Source organism: Panthera uncia, unplaced genomic scaffold (genome assembly GCF_023721935.1).
Source record: "Panthera uncia isolate 11264 unplaced genomic scaffold, Puncia_PCG_1.0 HiC_scaffold_1399, whole genome shotgun sequence".
In the NCBI taxonomy this organism is placed as follows: Eukaryota; Metazoa; Chordata; class Mammalia; order Carnivora; family Felidae; genus Panthera; species Panthera uncia.
In genome coordinates this window covers 53,104-72,448 of record NW_026058029.1, presented here as the reverse complement: position 1 = coordinate 72,448, position 19,345 = coordinate 53,104, and the positions used below count along the sequence as shown (strand labels likewise).

General features: G+C 38.3%; 1 protein-coding gene across 2 annotated transcripts in view; it reads left to right on the top strand.

Moving 5' to 3' along the window:
- Window positions 1-19,270, top strand: part of LOC125917020 (synaptotagmin-like protein 2) — a 33,489-nt gene extending 14,219 nt beyond the window's left edge. For both annotated transcript variants that reach the window (XM_049623272.1, XM_049623273.1), the window contains 8 exons: window positions 2,629-2,748; window positions 4,040-4,209; window positions 5,320-5,422; window positions 7,751-7,921; window positions 9,827-9,905; window positions 12,142-12,241; window positions 13,659-13,864; window positions 14,657-19,270. In XM_049623272.1, the coding sequence (XP_049479229.1) occupies window positions 2,629-2,748; window positions 4,040-4,209; window positions 5,320-5,422; window positions 7,751-7,921; window positions 9,827-9,905; window positions 12,142-12,241; window positions 13,659-13,864; window positions 14,657-14,802 (1,095 nt within the window). In that variant the 3' untranslated portion in view covers window positions 14,803-19,270. The remainder of the gene's footprint in view (window positions 1-2,628; window positions 2,749-4,039; window positions 4,210-5,319; window positions 5,423-7,750; window positions 7,922-9,826; window positions 9,906-12,141; window positions 12,242-13,658; window positions 13,865-14,656) is intronic.
- Window positions 19,271-19,345: the final 75 nt, after the last annotated feature.

Genomic DNA, 19,345 nt, shown 5'->3' with positions numbered 1-19,345 from the left:
GAAGGCAGGCACCATCATTATCCCCAGACTTTACAGGTCAGGAAACACCATGAGAGGTAAATAACATCACTCATCTAGAAAAGAGTTGAACCAGGACTGGAGCCCAGATCCGATTATCATGGTTAGCCATTATGCCTAGTGCCTCAGGTCAGAACAGGACTATTATCTGCTATTCCCTGAATACTTTGTAAATACCAGGCACTTAATATTCATTCTGATATCTAACTGTCACTAACTAAATGTGGTAGGTACATAAAACAGGAAAGTGCCTGAGATGTTAAATAACTTTCCCCAAATCCAACAGCTGCTAAAAAGTAGACCTAGGACTTTAACTTAGGTCCTTTGACTTAATTAAGATTCCATGTTCTGGGTTGGGGGATGGGTTAAAGAGGTGATAGGGATTAAGGAGTGCACATGTCATGATGAGCACTGGGTTGTATGGAATTATTGAATCACTATATTGTACACCTGAAACTAATATAACACTGTAAGTTAACTAGAATTAAAATAAAAACTTAAAAATCCGCCCCCCCCCCCAAAAAATAAAACATTCTATGTTCTTGCAGCCAGGTAGTTAGGAGCTTGGAGTCAGACACTCCTACTTCTGGCTGTGCTACAAATTTGCTGTGTGACTATGGGCAAGTTTCTTACTTTCCCTGTGTCTGGTTTCCTAGTACCTACCTGATTAGGTTGTGAGGAGTCAGTGAGATAATGGAGGGAAAACACAGGGCATCGTGCCTGACACATAGTGAATACCCAGTAAACATTAACTGTTACTATTTGCAGTTCGGGTCTGATTTTTGATGGTAAAATAAAAAGCTTTATCCTCAAGCATTCTCTTAGTAGATGAAATATGAGGAAAGTTCTAGACAGCATATAAATTACATATCTCTTGCCTGACCTCCCGGCTTTCCCTTTGTCTATTCTTGGGCCTTAGATGAACTGTATCTGCAAATATTCACCCCTGCATATGCATAACAGCCCACATTATAGTTCCTTTGAAAAGAATCACTCATTCTTTGAAACTAAATCATTAGTTGGAAGCCACTGGTAGGCACCTCATGGAGTTCCTGTGGTTTTATACCTTTGTAAACAGGCTTTGGTCTTGGTTGGTCATATGAATAAGCTGTATAATAACTGAAGAGGCAAGTGATACCAGTTCTGGTTTTTCATTCTCCTCCTTCACTTTTAATGTGCTGCCTCATAGCTCCACACAAAGGAGAGTCCAAGTCATTTGAGTTTGTGCATCAGAGATGCCAAATTAAGCTGTATAATTTTGTCTTTCAAAGCACATGGGTCAGACTAAATGTTAAAGGAAGTGGACATGAAACCAGGCCATGTGCCTTTGTCCATTATCCCTTTGAGGCTTAGTTTAACATCAGTCACATTTGTTGAGTACATGCTATGTGAAAATTGGTGTTCCAGGTCAATAAGACAGGATCCCATCCTTCATGAATTCACTAGTGACCTGATATACTAGGTAGACCATAGTGCATGCGATAATAGAGGGAAATGGACCATAAGCATGTGGGGGGAGGGTGTGACAACGGAGACATTTAAAAGGTATGGTGTTTTGTTGTTGTTTTTTTTTAAATCCTTGAGGGAGGATTTTTTTCTTATCCATATAAGTCATAAATTTTGTTTTTCTTTAACTCCTTAACTCTGCATTTGAATTGGCATCTGTTATATTGATACATAATTGCATGGCCCCAGAATATGTTGGCATGAACTAACTACTCCATACAGATGTTTCCCTAACTCCACTGAACTGCTCCATAAACTCTCTAACCCCAAAAGGAACACATTCTGAATCATGAATTTTTAAAGGTACTGTCTGATAAACTTTAGCTCTGAATATAATAAAATTTATTATTGCCACTTTTTTTTTTTCTTGACCCAGGTAAATATTTCCTGGGACATATTTAAAATAATACTTTAAAAAATTGTTAAAATCTAATGTGGGTAGAATTTAATACATGTTAATAAATGTAATTTAATATATACTTCCCTATAGCAATAAAAAGATAAGCACAATAGCACTATGAAAATACATAAGAGGTGGTTTAGAATTCTTAAATATGTATATATATAAGTTCTAGTTGGAACAGATCAAACTAGCATTTATTTTTCTAGTTTAATAGTGTCTCAAGTAAAAGATTTGAATTTTAGGGAAGACAGGCTATGTTAATAATGAGGAATTACACACGACATTTTATGTTTTGATAGTAAGTCTTAGACCTTTTATTGTGTGGGTAAAGTTAACTTCTCATATCTATCAATAAAGTTCCCCAAGTAACCTAAATACATATACTAAGACAGTAACAAGAAAGCTCACAGTAATGCTGCCTTCTGTAGCACTATGGGCCCACCTTGTAGGTAAAAAAAAAAAAAAAAATCACTTTGTTATTTTGGTAGCAAAGCACTGCTCTCCTCCTTAGGTGAGGTCCAAGATAGACCACCCATTTCATCCTGAATCCCATTCCCTGGTGATTAGCACGAGTGTCTTTTGACCTTCAGAAATGTTGACAGATCCCTGGGATACCGAGATATCATATTTTTCTAAATTGAGATTCTGATCTTCACTCATCCTGAATTTAAATTTTGTGTATGTTATATGATGTTTTGTAGAGTGATGACAGAGAAACAGATACAGCATCAGAAAGCAGTTACCAGCTCAGCAGACACAAGAAGAGCCCAAGCTCTTTAACCAATCTTAGCAGCTCCTCTGGCATGACGTCCCTGTCTTCTGTATGTAAACAAAGGCTCCGTGTTAATATCTCTCTGCTTCTGTGAACCTTGCTCTGCCGTGCTCCTTCTTACTATAAAATGGCTCCCATTGTATTCCCAGATTCCAAGGGCACTAGCTTTTTCTCTAACCCACAATTAGCTTCTGGCTAGCTAAATCTTTGTTTTTCTTTTTTTAAGCATAAAAAGAGTTCACATCCATTATAAATGAATATGTTTTTTGGGATGTAAGTACTTTAGAAATAAGCCTAAATTACCAACAAGATGAACCGCTGCATTTTTCTCTGCAACAAATGGGGTAACTATTGTTAAGTTCTGCTTATATTAGATATGTTTTATACTCTCTTTGCAGGTTTAGAATTGTATCTCTATTTTAGCAAACCTGATGAATAAAGGTACTGATTCACATAAAAGAATAGGATTTCTTTGCTTTACAGAAGGATTTAGAACAGGGTTTTAAAAGGAAATCTACTTAAGTGTATTCAGGTTGGCTTTAGAAAATTTGACTTTACCTAGAACTTCTTTTATAAAGTGAGATCAGTCATCATGCATGTAGTATGTGTGTAGAAATATATATATGTAAATATATCCACATACACTTACCAAATAGTTCTCTGATATACATAAACATGCACATATCTCAACAGGTATGCTAATCAAATGACAAAGCTGTACTTAAATTCTTACTAGCCTCCCATTTCTCAAACTTTAAAAAAAAAATCTGTTTAAATTGAATTTCTGCTGATAACAATCAAATGTATGGCCTTGGGAAGGCTTTCAACTGCCTTCATCAATCATCCATTCTCTACCCTTCCTGACCTCTAAAGGCGTATGGCCCAGTAAGCATTTTCCTAGATTTAGTGGATGAGTAACATAGTAAAATTCCTTTTTAGTGCCTTAGAAATTTGATAGAGCAATGTGTCACTGTGATTTGTGTGCCTGGGGTTTCTCACATCCTCTTTCTTTAATGTCTTAAATACTAAGCATGCCTAAAAATGGAACTTTGAATGCCCCCCACCATAAAAATCCCCCTGCTTTGAAATGAGCCATTATCTAAATAACTTTGCATTTCACTTTTCATCTGTATCTTTTAGAGGCATTTTTTTTTTTACACACTAGTTGTGCCATATATTACGTCAGGTTGTCTGTGTTGGCCTGTCTTTATGCCATATTTTATTAATTGCCTTAAGTGCAAACTAGAGAAATAATGGCAAGCAAAGATTATATTCATGATCCTTGTATTGGATTTGTGAAAGAGATAGAAACAAACACTGTGTGTTTCGGATGCTTTCAGGTGAGCGGCAGTGTGATGAGCGTTTACAGTGGAGACTTTGGCAATCTGGAAGTGAAAGGAAATATTCAGTTTGCAATCGACTATGTGGACTCATTGAAGGAGTTGCATGTCTTTGTGGCCCAGTGTAAAGACTTAGCAGCAGCAGATGTTAAAAAACAGCGCTCAGACCCGTAAGTACAATTTGAAGTAACTGTTTTCTCTTAGTTATTCGTAATCTTGCAGAAACTGGCCAAGAAAGAAATTGAAGGGAGGATATGTGTGTGACTGCATCAAAAAGAAATGTTTGACAAGAAAAGTTTGGGGGAAGTGCTGTTTTATTTACTTTATAAATTCATGTGCCAAAGTTATTAAACTATAAAAATGTCAGAGAAGCACAAAATATTTCAAGTTGGAAGGGACCTTTGAGGCCATCTTGTCCCATTCATTCTTTTAACAGATAAGGAAATTAAGGCCAGAAAAGATAAGTGACCTATTTACATAAATTCAGAGAGTCAGCAGCAAAACTGGGAATAAGGGCTTAAACCCTAATCTGTTCCCATGACTCTCAAACTTCTCTAAAGTTAGGGACATGTAGGGGCATACTTCAGAATGTTCAGTGGTGCAGGAACAGTTAAGATTCTAGACTGAGGTAGATTCTAAATTTAACTTCTATTTTACAGAAGAACTTTAGGGGGAATTACCAGCTCGTCTTTTAAATCAGAGGCTTAATTGATACTTCAGTTTATTTGCAAAAATTGAGTACATCCCTCACTTATCCTTATGCAGAAGTCAGATTCTTAATTATTTTGCTGGCATAAGCCTAATCCTTCATGCTTTTATTATAAAAACAATTGGGTCCAGTATACTTTTTTCCCCCATTGAATGTGGCTTGATTAGTTTGGTGCTAAGAGTAATTTTTGTTTTCAAAAGGCAGTAACAAAACTTTTTTAAAAAAATTCTGTAAGCACCAGTCTTTTCTTAATTGGAAACAAGCCAGTAAAATTAAGCACTACATTAGAGATCTGTCCCCCACCACCCTCCATATCAGATAAGGCCAAAGAAAAAAGGAGTTCAGGAAATATCCTTTAAAAAATTTTTAAACAATTATAAAATGATCAATTCTGCTGCAATGTGTTTAAACATTTAAGTATAAAAGACATTAGTGAGAACATTCATTTACTTATCACTTTTCTGAGTGTCATGAATTATTTCTGTCAATTACCAATGCATTTTTCCAAGTAGAGATAGAAACATGACTTTTATTTTCTCTGACCTTCTTGTCTTTCTGCTTCTCTTTTTAGATATGTAAAGGCCTATCTGTTACCAGACAAGGGCAAAATGGGCAAGAAGAAAACACTTGTAGTGAAGAAGACCTTGAATCCTGTGTATAATGAGATACTGCGGGTATCTATGAACTCTCTGTCTAGGAAAATCCTAAATGATGATGTGTCACTGTGATTATGTGTAAATAGCCATGTTGTCTAAATTTTTTTTAATGTGTGTTTATTTTTGAGAGAGAGGGACAAAGAGACAGAGTGTGAGTGGGGGAGGGGCAGAGAGAGCAGGAGACACAGAATCCGAAGCAGGCTCCAGGCTCTCAGCTGTTAGCACAGGGCCCAACTCGGGGCTCCAACTCACTGAGATCATGACCTGAACCAAAGTCCAGCGCTTAACCAACTGAGCCACCCAGGTGCCCCTAAATAGCCACGTCTTCTTGGGTAGTATCTCTACAAGTAAAGTCAGTCACGGGGAGAGAAAAAGGGAAGGAATAAACATTTTCTGACAAACTGCCTTGCATGAGACCACACACCTTGAATGTTGTTTGCGTTTTGTCATGCATTCTCTACATAGGCCACCAGGAGGATACTGCCTGCACCTCACAGATGAAGCAAGTGAAGCTTAGAGAAACAAAGGAAATTGCTCAAAGATACACAGCTGACAGAATTGAGCATCGTAAAAATGATTTACCAAGAGCATAATTCTGATCATGTTATTTCTCTGCTTAAAATCTTTTAGGATTCCCATTACCCTTAGCGGCAAGTCTATCCTTCTTAACATGTCACCAGTCCCTCCACAACCCAGGCTCCAGCCTCCTCTTTTCAATTTCAGAGTCTTTGTTCAGGTCACCCTGATTCCTTTCTGTTCTTTGGAGGAACTGACTACATTTTCTCACACTGCTGGACTTCCTGTTCCATCTGGCCAGAGTGCTCTTTCCCACATTCTATCCCTAACTACCTCCTACAGCTTTAAATGCCTCTTCCTATGAGAGGCTGTCCTTAACCCATCAGGCCACCTTGCGGTCTGCTGCCTCAGTCACCTTGTTCTATATTAGGCTTTGTTAACACTCAGCACTTGAACTACTAGCCTCATTGTCTGCTTTCCCATTAAACTGTGAGTTCCAGGAGGGCAAGGTCCAACTCTGTGCCATTTATCAACTGTGTGCGTTTGGGCAAATGACTGAACCTGTCTGTGCTTCATATCTGCCAAAGGGAGACAATAAGAGTACCTACGTACTTCAGTAGGTGTGAACATTAAAAGAATTAATATATGCAAAGTGATTAGTATGTATTAAACACATGTTGACTCAATACAGTGTCTGGATAAGTACTCAAAAAATGTTTATTGGAAGGATAGATGAATAGACAGATGAATAGAAAGTATACCTGCCTCAAATACCCATATTTCCCCCTACCCCAGACTGTATAATGTTGTCTTAGTCATGATAATTTGAAACTGGAAACAGAAGAAGTGTCATTCATTCCCTTTTTCTGAAAGGCTGTCCAACTATTTGATTATCCTCTGAGGAAAGAAGCAGAATTAAATTAATTTTCAGTCATCCATGGGTCAATTTTTTATAGATTTTCTGTAACCAGTTTTTAATTACAGTTTGACTGTGATATACCTCCATACCCTAGCTGTTTCTAGGTCAACTACTTCAACCCTATACTCAGGAAAAGCCACCTAATTTAAATAGTAAATTCAGAGAAAGACCAGCCTGCTACAACCAAAATGGACATTCAAGTAGTACATCATAAAACCAAATAGAGATTATTTTTAGGTCAGAAGTACTATTATCCCTCCCATGATTATATACAATCTAGGATTGATTGCATCTTAGATGAAAAACTGTTAGGATGCCAGATATTTTCCACTTAACCATATGAATCAGGAAAAAGGAATTTAATTGAAAAGTACCTTGCCATTGCAGGATATCTATAGTGGGAGATGTTGTGTGTAAATAGGGGCAAGTGGTATATAGGAATTTTCTGTACTTTCTGTTCAGTTTTGCTAGAAATCTACGACTGCTCTAAAAAATAGAGTCTATTAGAAGAAAAATACCTTGTCCTTAGGTAGAAAACAGACCACAGGATTAAACTTCATTAGCATTTTGAGACTGAACTGGACTTATGTTATATCTAGTTTGAACAAAAAAACATCCAGTAAAAAATGAATAATTGGCTTTCGTTTTTAGAAAGCTATTACTGGCTATGATATTTGAACTGTGGTTTGCTTTTCCAGAAGCAGAAAGAAAATCAGCTTTTGTGAAAGATGGATTTAGCGCTTTGAAACAAGACACTTAGAATAAGAAGACTTTGCAATATCTTTGAGACTTGAAACCTAGCAGATGAGAAAACCTGATCTGTACAGATGACTTTTCTCTTTATCTCTGTGTCATAACTTTGGCATAAAATAGTATTATTCACCACTTTAATTTCCTTCTTTGATCTGCAGTATAAAGTCGAAAAGCAAATCTTAAAAACACAAAAGCTGAACCTGTCCGTTTGGCATCGAGATACATTTAAGCGCAATAGTTTTCTAGGGGAAGTAGAACTTGACTTGGAAACTTGGGACTGGGACAACAAACAGAATAAACAACTGAAGTGGTACCCTCTGAAGCGAAAGGTAAGTTCTGACGTTTTTGGTTTGTTGGTTGGTTTGGTGCCTGGCATGTAGGAGAAAGCTACTATAAACTGCATTTTAATTAATAACGGTTATCCCTTGTTTGGGATCATTATGTCTTTTCACTCTGTCCAATATGTCTCTTATGCCCTTTTAATGTATTTTCTGTTCTTTTTTTTTTTTTCTCCTCTCCAGAATTCAGGCTGGCTAGTTTTTGCTAACTTGTCTTTCCATTCAATAATTTTCTTATCTGCTATGTCTAAAACACCCATCGTACAGGTTCTCAATCATTATATTTTTCAGATTTATATTTTCATTTGATTTTTCATAGACCACTTCTCTCCTAAAATTCTCTATCTTAACATTATCCTCATGAACATATTAATCAAAGTTATTTAAAATATATATCTGAAAACCCAATATCCTAAACATTTGTATGTCTCTTTTATCTAATTTTTTATCTTAGTTTGGTCATGTGGTCCTTTGTCCTGGTATGCCTGTTCATTTATTATTGTAAGCTAGGCATTGTATATGAGAGTTCTAGGGATACTTTGAGAGGATTTACTTTTGTTTCTGACACACAGAGTGGGGACAGAGCACTTTAATCTGAGAACAAACTGACTAGAAGCTGGGTTTCAGTTTTCATGTGGTCTCATGTAGTTTTTGTTTGCTCAAATTCCTAGGCTATGGCCCTTCAGGGATTCCAAGTGAAAGCCTAGGGAAGTAGTTATCAGATTTTAGTATGCATCCCATTCACGTGAAGTACTTATAATACAGATTTCTGGGCCCTATTCCCAGGGTTTCTGATTTAGTAACATCTGGGCCCAAGTTTCTAGCCATGGCTGGTTGCTGATACAGCGAATTGCCTGGGGACCATACTTTGACAACCACTGATCTAGAGTATGTCTAAGGCTATTCCTTTCTATTATGCTCTAGTTTGGCACTACTTAAAAATCAGCTGATGCCTCAAAGTGAAAAGCAACGAATATCAGACTCAAAGATGTTCTCCATTTGAGTCGTGATAATAATTCATTAATTCCTTCAAATAAATTTGTTTAATCCAGTTTTTTTTTATTGCTTCCAGTGTGAGGGTTGGTATGATCTCAGCTGGAAGTGATGAATATCAATAGTAGAAATCATTGTTTAGCATCTCCATATTAAACCACTTATGCTTAAGAAATGGTTCCCAAATATTGCATCAAAATCACCTGGAACACTGATTTCTAGTCTTACCCAAGACTCACTGGGTGTGAATTCCTTAGAAGATGTCAAAAGCTTTTCATTTTAAACTAACCTTTAGGTTTCTGATGCATAGCTATGTTTTGGCAATAAGGCTCTAAAGGACCAGAATTTGAAAGTGAAACCAGCTCTCTTATACTTGAAAATAATAGATACACATTTTAAAATTATTGTCCAGTCTTTGTTATTCTTAAAGACATCAAACCATGTGATCTGAAATGATCAGGTTAATGCAGCTTTGGAAATGTAATGTTTGGCTTTTCTTCCCCCAGACTTTCCCCACACTCTTCTTACTCAAAGAAAAGAGTAACTCAAATAAATAGTTTTATGTCTGACTGGGTGACCAACAAAATTTATGTGCTTTTATAAAAACCAAAGCATCCCAGAACATTTCTTCTCTCTCCAAGAAAGCCATTCTGATTTCTTTACTATCTCTGAGACTAAAGGCCTTGAGATATTTTCTGGGTACCAAGCAAGTCTTTCCAAGATACACAGTATGGCTTTCCCAGATATAAAAGCAAGAGTTTAGCTTTGATGGAAATGTTAATTCAGGGCACTCATGGGTGGTACATACTCACAGAAACGGGCATTTGTTGTCCTATAACACAATATCAACAGAGTAAAATAGTTTGTGTCTCACACTTACTGACAGTGTCCTTCATTTTCCAGACAGCACCAGTTGCCCTTGAAGCAGAAAACAGAGGTGAAATGAAGTTAGCTCTCCAGTATGTTCCAGATCCAATTCCTGGTATGTAATGATTTTCCATACAGATTTATGTCCTTTCCCGATCCCTTCCCTCTCCAAGGATTTCTTTGAACTCTGTGATATTTTCAAAGGTGAAACCCTAGGCAAAATTATTAACTTAGTAATTATATGGACCAGATGAGTCAATTTATAGTTGATAATTCTTTATTGTGGTAAAAACACATAATATAAAATTTATCATCTTAACCATTTTGAAGTGTACCTTTTGTAGGATTAAGCATATTCACATTGTTATAAAGCAGATCTCTAGACCTTTTTTCATCTTGCATATCTGAAACTCTGTACCCTTTAAACTTCAGCCTCACCATGTCCTTCTCCCAGCCCCTGATAACCACCATTCTACCTTCTGGTTCCATGGAAAAAAAAATGTTCAGTTTCCAAAATTCTCTAGTTTACAATCCTTGTTTGAATTATCACCTCACTCTCCAAAAGTGTTTTTTGTTTTTTGTTTTTTTTTTTATTGTTCCCAGTGTGAGGGTTGGTATGATCTCAGCTGGAAGTGATGAATATCAGTAGTAGAAATCATTGTTTAGCATCTCCATAATAAACCACTTATGCTTAAGAAATGGTTCCCAAATATTGCATCAAAATCACCTAGAGCACTGATTTCTAGTCTTACCCAAGACTTACTGGGTGTATCTGCACAGTGTGGATGGCCTTTCCCGTATTCAGAATGGAGCCTGGGTGTTCCTCACAGGCAAGAATTAGACAAATTCATATGGAGCCCTTAGGAAGTAAGAGTGTATTGGTTCCCCATTCTTAAGGTCTCGGCAGGACTGAAAGCTTTTTCCTCAAGATTCCTAATTGCATCCTTGATGTTAGGGCCTCAGGTCTCCAGCCCAGTTAAGGAGCAAGAGACTAGCAAGAAATGAATGCCTGCCATTTATTTCCTAAGCAAGTTCCCCAAGTTTTTCTCCTTAAGAATCTGTATAAATGTTATGACTGAAATCAGAGGTTGCAACTCAACTGCTTTCAGTAACCAGGCTGTGAAACCAGTGGCATGAAAGAAATCTTGGATGGTAAGGGCAGTGATTGAACTAGAAAAAGCATTCTAATTCGGTTAAAAAAAAAAAAAAAAGAATTGGAGGGCAAGTAAAAGATATCTTTAGGTCCATATGGCTGCCAAACCACCATTTTGTTACTTCTGGATCTTCCTAAAAGGCAGATTTTTAAAATATATAATTTCTATCCTATCATTTATGGTCCACATGCATAGAAATTCTGCCAGTCTGTTTTCCACCACTATCATTTCTTGGTGGGAGCGAGGGGCAAAGGAGAGGATGTTTTGTGATGGGCTCCACCTTGTCTGATTTTTTGTTCATGTAGTTTCTCTTCTCTGGAGTGGCTTCCTCTCTCAACCTATCCAAGTCTTAGATGAAGCCCCATCTTCTCCATAAAGCTTTTCCTGGCTATATGCATTCACCCTCGTTGAGCACATCATCACCTAGAACATTATAGTTATAACTTGGCATTTCATTCTGTGTTACATTTTTATAGTTTTTATTTGAATTACTCTTTTTAAGTGTAAACATTTCCTGAGGACATAGATTTCTTATGTTCCTTGTATCCAATGATATTACTAGCATAGGGCTGAGCATATAATAAATGCTCATTAAATTCCTGTTGGTTAATTAGGTTAACCCATTCAGAAAAATATGGTAGTGGTCCTCTGTCCATGTGCACCCAGCCTAGCCAACAACTAAAGAGTAAGCCAACTTCTCAGAATTCCTTGGCCATAACCCTAGTTATTATGCGTGTGTACGCAATATTGTCACAAAGTGTGTAACCACATTTAACAAGAAAAGTGGCTGTACTTAGCCAGTACCTGTTTTGGTTACTTTATACTCATTATGTTTCAAATGCCTCCCATTAACAATATTTGAAAGGAATATGCATTTCACTGAGATGTTTTGAATATAACTGTAAATGGATGATTTACATACCTGATCTCTATAATTTATCTTGAAACAAGCCAAACCCAGAAATAATGATGTAGTACTCTGCACTTGGAATCAATATGAATTATTTGCATAGAGTTATCTGAGCTCAGTGCAGCCAGACTAGGGAAGATTTAGTTAAGAATGTATAAATTTAGCCAATTAGGATCATATCATCAAGCTCTAGCTAGCATCACTGTTCCAGACTGCATCTTTGGATGCAGTATTGCCAAGAGAGGAATGGCAGTGAAATTTTCTTTTCTGCCCTTTTTCAATTATAGGTAAAAAGCTTCCTACAACTGGAGAAGTGCACATCTGGGTGAAGGAATGTCTCGATCTACCTCTGCTAAGGGGCAACCATCTAAATTCTTTTGTTAAATGGTAACAGCATTGATAACTCTGTCTCTCTCATCTCTGCCATAGCCCAGCCTTTGCTGGTTGGTTTCAAGTCTCCATACCTGTGATGCTGAAACTCATCATTCATGGTTTGAATGAAATAACTTAGGACAATGGCAACGCATTCTGGAAGGACCTGTGATATGAACCCCTAATTTGAATTTTTAAGTGGCAAACTTTTTTCTCTGTTATATATATAAATGCCTGGCATCAAGTCAGCAGTGTCTAAACAGCTATTAGTGTGCTCTCTTAGCCCCCCTGACTGATTTTATCTATACCTATTCTTTCAGAAGACCAGTTGTAGCTGTTTAAGTTTATATGACATTATTTGTGACTTTCTCTCTCTATATTATTCATAGATGTCAGCTGGTAAGATTTTTCAGCTCAGGGCAGTCTCTCATTCTGAGACAACTTTTAGACCTTCTTGTATTTATAAGAGGTATGGTAGGTTAAAAACAGAAAAGAGATAATCAGGACTAGATCATATTTCCAAATTTTAAAGGAATCCTCAAGCAATTGCTACCATGTTAAGCACTTACTGATTGAAAGCACTGAACTAAGTTGTTTGCTTCATATGTAATTATAACATTAACCTTACGAATTAGGTATCACCATTCTCATTTTAAGATGAAGCAAGTGAGAGATTAAGTGACTTTTCCTACAATACACAACCAATAAATGGCAGAGTCAGGATTCAAAGCAAGTCTGGTCCACTGTAATGAAGAGTAATGAAGAGTACCTCCAGCAGGATGCTGCCACCACTGCCACCACCACCATGACCACCCCCACCATGACCACCACAACCACCATCACCACCCCCATCATCATCGCCGTCACCACCATGACAACCACCACCATCCCCCCCACCACCATGACCACTACCACCATCCCCATAATATTCTCCAACACCACCACCACTACCATCACCACCATGACCACCCCCACCATGACCACCACAACCACCATCACCATCCCCATCCCCATCATCATCGCCATCACCACCATGACCACCACCACCACTACCACCACCATGACAACCACCACCATCCCCACCACCACCATGACCACTACCACCATCCCCATAATATTCTCCAACACCACCACCACTACCATCACCACCATGATCACCCCCACCATGACCACCACAACCACCATCACCATCACCACCCCCATCATCATCGCCATCACCACCATGACCACCACCACCATGACCACCACCACCATGACCACCACCATCATCATCCCCACCACCACCATCACCATCGCCACCACCACTGCCTCTCTACACTCTATTTTTTCTTCTATATCCTTCTGCCAGTCTTCACTAGCTGTGTTGAAGTACACTTAAGGTGTAAATGTTCACCATCTTAGTAAAATGCTTTCACAATGATTTCTTTTGTAGTATCATCCTTCCAGATACAAGTAGGAAAAGTCGCCAAAAGACAAGAGCTGTAGGGAAAACCACCAACCCTGTCTTCAACCACACCATGGTGTATGATGGTTTCAGGCCTGAAGATCTGACAGAAGCCTGTGTAGAGCTTACTGTCTGGGACCATTACAAATTAACCAACCAATTTTTGGGTGGTCTTCGGATTGGCTTTGGAACAGGTAATGTCTGTTACGTTTTTAATTCTCTATGAGCCAAGTGCTTCTGGAGACAGTAGAGGTTTGTCTGCTTGTTGCTTTGCTTCTTCCTTATGAAAACAGATATTCTATTTCTGTTAAGTGTAATGAAATGAATGAATGAAGGAATGTCAGGCTGTATGCCAAGGGCTCTAGATATGAAGACTAACAGGATGTAGTGTCTGTCCACACAGAGCTTAAGTTACAGTATATGGGGGGATACAGAAAATCCTTCATCACTACTCTTCCCTGAAAAATATTTATATCCTTTTATGACGAAAAGGATGCTTTAAATAATGATAGCAATTAACATTTGTGGAGCAGTAGTCACTGTACTGAGTGCTTTGATTATATTATTTCATTTAATCCTCACAGAAATTCTATGAGTCGTTACTATGTTATCTCCAGAGGAACTGATGTTCTAAGAAATGAAGTAACAGCTAATAAGCATCAGAGCCAAGATTCAAAGTCGAGTCTCTTAGACACAAAACCCCAAACCACACTTCCTTAGAGATTATCTAGTGTCACCTCCATCCCAGTGCCAGGCCTCTTCCCTACTACCCCACTATGTCCCTGACAGATTGTCAGCTAGCTCAGGTGACTAAACAGCTCTTTCTTCGATTGAGCCCCAGATTTGCCCTCCTGATGATATTAAAACGCTTCCTAGCTGTCTTCCACTGGTGATTATAATGAGGGAATGACCTTCCTTGCCGCCTCCAATGAACAATTCCTTTCTAAATGCAAAGCTTCCTTTCTCTGCCCCCCCCCCCCCCCCAGGTAAAAGCTATGGCACTGAAGTGGATTGGATGGACTCTACTTCAGAGGAAGTTGCTCTCTGGGAAAAGATGGTGAATTCCCCCAACACTTGGATTGAAGCAACCTTGCCTCTCAGAATGCTATTAATTGCCAAGATTTCAAAATGAACTCAACATTGACTGGCTCCTCCACTAAAAACCACTAAACAGGTGGAATCTGATCTTGAAAATCTGACTGTGTGGACAGAGTTCTCACCTGCTACCTATTTCCACTAACGGATGCCACACAGCATGTTCAAGTCAACCTGCATGTGCTTCTTTGGTTACAAGGCCCAAGAGATTTAAATGATAATAAACAGTCTAACTTATTTGTGCCCTCAACATTAAAGAAGATATTTGAGAAAGCTAGCAAAATCAAATGGTACTGAGGCTTCAGAGAAAACGCTATCAAAAAATATTAAATATGGGGTGGTGTTAACGAGCAACATTTTCTAGTTTGCTGTTGTGTGTTTCACACCACAATTTTGTGCGACGGTTTGGAGGGCCTGCTTCTCGGTGGTTGAAAACCCTTGCAGGAACTGAAAATATAGTTTTTGTAAAAGAGGGACAGAAAAACACTCCTATAAGAAGTGGGGGGGGGGATATCAGTGATGATAAAGAATTTGACTATAAGAAAACGATATACTCTATAAACTCTATTATGATATGGAATTCCGTGTTAGGGAATTGAGACTGAATTTATTGCATGTATTTCTTTCTGCCTTTGAAACTGCTTTCCACCCGGCCCCCAATGTCAAAGTCTCAGATGTGCTTTGGTGCCACCTCCTGGCTCATAGGTGGAATTCAGTTTTTGGCTTAATTTTCTCCCAAGCTCTCAACCCTGTATTTTGTCATAGACTATGTGAAAAAACCAAAAACCTTGCATATATAAGATTCTGGTTTTCCTGTAACTCTACTATATGAAATTAGCATGAGAGTGGTCACAGGCATGTTTTGCAACAAAGTTTTAATTGAATGTAAATTGTTAAACTTTGCTTCCTATGCATAATTTTCATACAGTATTTTGTAAAAACCCTTAGAAGAAATTATATGATTTAATTGTGTTGTCAAGTTAAATAGACTTCTTATTTTAAATGAGATACTTCATGTTAGAAGTCCTAAAATCTTAAATTCCCAGCAAGGCTAAAGAATTGGTAAGCTAATATTTCTCGAGTCTTTACTGTAACTCTGGACATCATTTCCTCTGAATGAGATGCTTTGACCACGTTGTTGAAAGTGGAAGTTTTTCTTTTAAAGAAGTAGTTGAAAAGCATTGAAGATATGTTAATATTTATTTGAAAGGTTTTCCACAGAGACATTTTTTGGGTCATTTTAGGATATAAAGCATGACTCCTCCTTAGGACCCAGCTTGCTTGCCTTTCTCAAAACAAGCACTGTAGGTTAGGTGGGGTCTGGATGGTCAGGAGTGTGAAACCTTACTACAGGTGTCTAGGAAACATCACTGAAAATGACTAGTGTGCTTGTCTCCTCTGAACAGATGTTAGAACCTCTATCCACTTGAAACACGTGAGAAACTTCTGCCCAGTAAGAGCGGCTAACTTAGAACCCCCTTCCTGTGGTCTCTCAAGGTCTTTTAGCGAGATGTGTAGTCTAGCTCTATTTCCTGATCCTGCTCTGACCACAAGGAGGGGCACGAGCTGAGTGGAGGCGCAGCTCCCAGGTCGAAAGTACAGATCCTGTTCCAGCTCCTGCCGCTTCACGGGGCCAGCTCTTTCTCAGCCCTTCTTTCAGTTGCCTGCTCAGCCACCTCCCAGCAGCCAGCCAGCTCTGAAACACTGTGATTGGTTCTAGTGTCTCCCCATCTAGGACTGGGACTGCCTGCCTCCTCCTATTCTCAGATCCCTGACCTGCAAAACACCAGAGTGGTCAGTAGAAGCACCTTTGGTATCCAAATGATCAGGGTTTGAATTCTGGCTCTACCACTCAGGGTGACATGGGGTAACTTGTTCAACCTCTCTGTGCCTTCGTTTCTTTGTTCCCTGCAAACTATAAAATGTATATACTAATGCCTACCTTTCAAGAATATTGTTAGAATTAAATGGGAGAAGATGTACAAGTGCCTAGTACTGTGCAGGTTATATAGAAGAACTCTGGAGATAGTAGATTCAAAAAAAACCAGACATTAAAAGACTTACAGGCAAGTGGAGGGGACTCATTGGTCACCACTAGGGAGAGCATCAGCCCAGTTTTAGGCTTTGAACTTCTGGGGAGGAAATATATTGGATAATTTCAGGATCAAAGGTAGGTGGGGGAAAAAATGGTAGAGCAAGGAAAACAACCATGGCAGAGAGGAGCCCAGGGTCATTATTACTAAATGGAAGTTCTCTCAGAAAAGAGATGGTATCTAATTTATTAATGTATACTTAGCCTCTAGCACCACACTATACCTAGTAGCTGTTTGTTCAGTAAATAGGTAAATGAATATTGATTAGGGTCTTGTGAGATTCTCAGACTTGACAAGTTATCTATGGACTTCGTTTTTTAAAATAATTTTAACATAGAAATGTAACCAATTTTTAATGTGGAAAATCTACTTAATCAACAAATGTCACCAAGCATTCACTATGTGCAAGGGGCATAGAAAGGTGGAGGGGGGTAGGGGAAGCATCCATAAGCTTATCCCTCAAGAAACAACTGCTGTTAACACTGAGTATTTTTCTGTCATGTTTTCTTTTCTTAGGAAATATATTCTGTGAATTCACTTTACTACATCAGACAACCATATGTGGTAATCAGCAAATATATTCAATATATCTGTGACCCTTTTTTTTATATGAAGATGACTGTTCTAATTTTCTAGTCACTTGTTTCAACTTTGTAAGTTCCATTTCAGTGTATGAGCTTGAAATTTAAGGAAAAGAAGAGGAATGAGGGGGAAATACAAATAAGTTTAGTTCACTTTTTTTGATATTTATTTTTGAGAGAGACAGAGCACACGTGAGCACCAAGTGTGGGAGGGGCCCAGAGAGAGGGACAGAAGATCTGAAGCAGGCTCCGCACTTGAGCAGTGAGCCTGATGTGGGGCTCAAACTCATGAGCCATGAGATCATGAGCTGAGCCGAAGTCAGACACTCAACTGACTGAGTCACCCAGGCGCCCCTAATTCATATTTGTGAAGTCTTTGGAATCCACTTTCATAAAACCTCAATATCCTACAATTTAAGTAGTTATTAAAATTTCAGTTCAGGAAATTTCCTAGTCTTCCAACATTGCTTTCCCTTTACAGACATGAAACCCTGATCTCTGAGACCAAAGATCAGATTATTTCTCATCTGTTTTCCTTCTGGTGAAATCTGAAGCATTTGAAAATCCATCCAACATCTACAATGACACTCAGGCTTTTTCCTGATCATCATGACTTGAGAGATGAAGTCCGAACACCAGAAACAGTGGTCATAGCAATAGTCACTAGGATCATTCTGAATTTTAAGATTTTTATCTTTTTTTCTTCACTTATATTTCTAGCATAAAAATTTCCATGCCATTAAATTACCTACAAGCATGATAATGTTTAATAGCTGCATAATCTCCTAAGAAAATATAATTTCTTAACATTTTCTCTTTTTTGGACATTGAGGTTTCCAACTTTTAGTTGTTATAAACCACACTGCAGTGAAAAATTTTATCTTTTGGATTATTTCCTAAGCAAAACTCTCCCCCAAAAGGGCAATCATTAGTTTAAAAAGCATAAAAATGTTTTTAGTCCTCAATATGTGCTGTCAACTGATTTTCACCAATAGTGTGAGAGTACCTATTTCACTATACCCTCACCAGTCCTGGGTAGTCTTAAAATAGGGGGAAAATTGTGACTAAATTGATGGATGAAATGGTATCTAACTTTAACTTATTGGATCACCGAGGGGGTTCAATCCTTGCCCATTTTCCCCCCTTCATCTGTGAATTTGTTTCTCTTTTTAGATGTTAATGCTTTATTTATTTGTTCAGGCTCTATAAAAATATAAATTTATCATCTGTCATCTTTATGGTGGATATTTTTCCTGGTTTTTGAAATTTGCCTTCAACATCTATTCACCACACATTTATCTAAGCCTCCCCAAGGTGCCAGGCACTTGTCAAGTATCAATGATGGAACAGTCACAGCCCCTGCCCTTAATGATCTCAGGGCTTAATAGGGGGAGGCAGGCAGGTGAGCCATGAGTGCAATAAGGCTTTCACAGTTTCCATTAGAATTGTGAACAGTCTCCAGTGGATGCACCAAAAGAGGTGAGCAGTCAATTCTACATGTGGGGGCCAGGAAAGGCTTCACAGAGGAGATGATTCTCAACTGAGTATTGATGCTCAATAAGTGAGTAGAGTAACAAAGGACAAGGTGGGAAAAGGCATTCCAGGCAGAGAGAACACGCACAAACAAGGCCAGAGAGCTGGTTGGTTAGGGGAACATCAGTAGTTGGGATGGACTAGGAAGTAAAATGTCAAGCAGGTCCTAAGGAACAAGGGGTTGGAGAGACCTCAGAGCTCACAATTTAAAAAGTTATAAGTAACTTGAGATGTTCGGCAAAGTCCAATTAAGCTTTTCCTTACTCCTCTTTTACATAATGAATAAACTAAGACAGTCCTTTCTGCAGATTTTATTCTTATTTTAAGGTTTTATTCTTACCTGTGTTTCCTTTGTTTCCATTTTGAACACTTT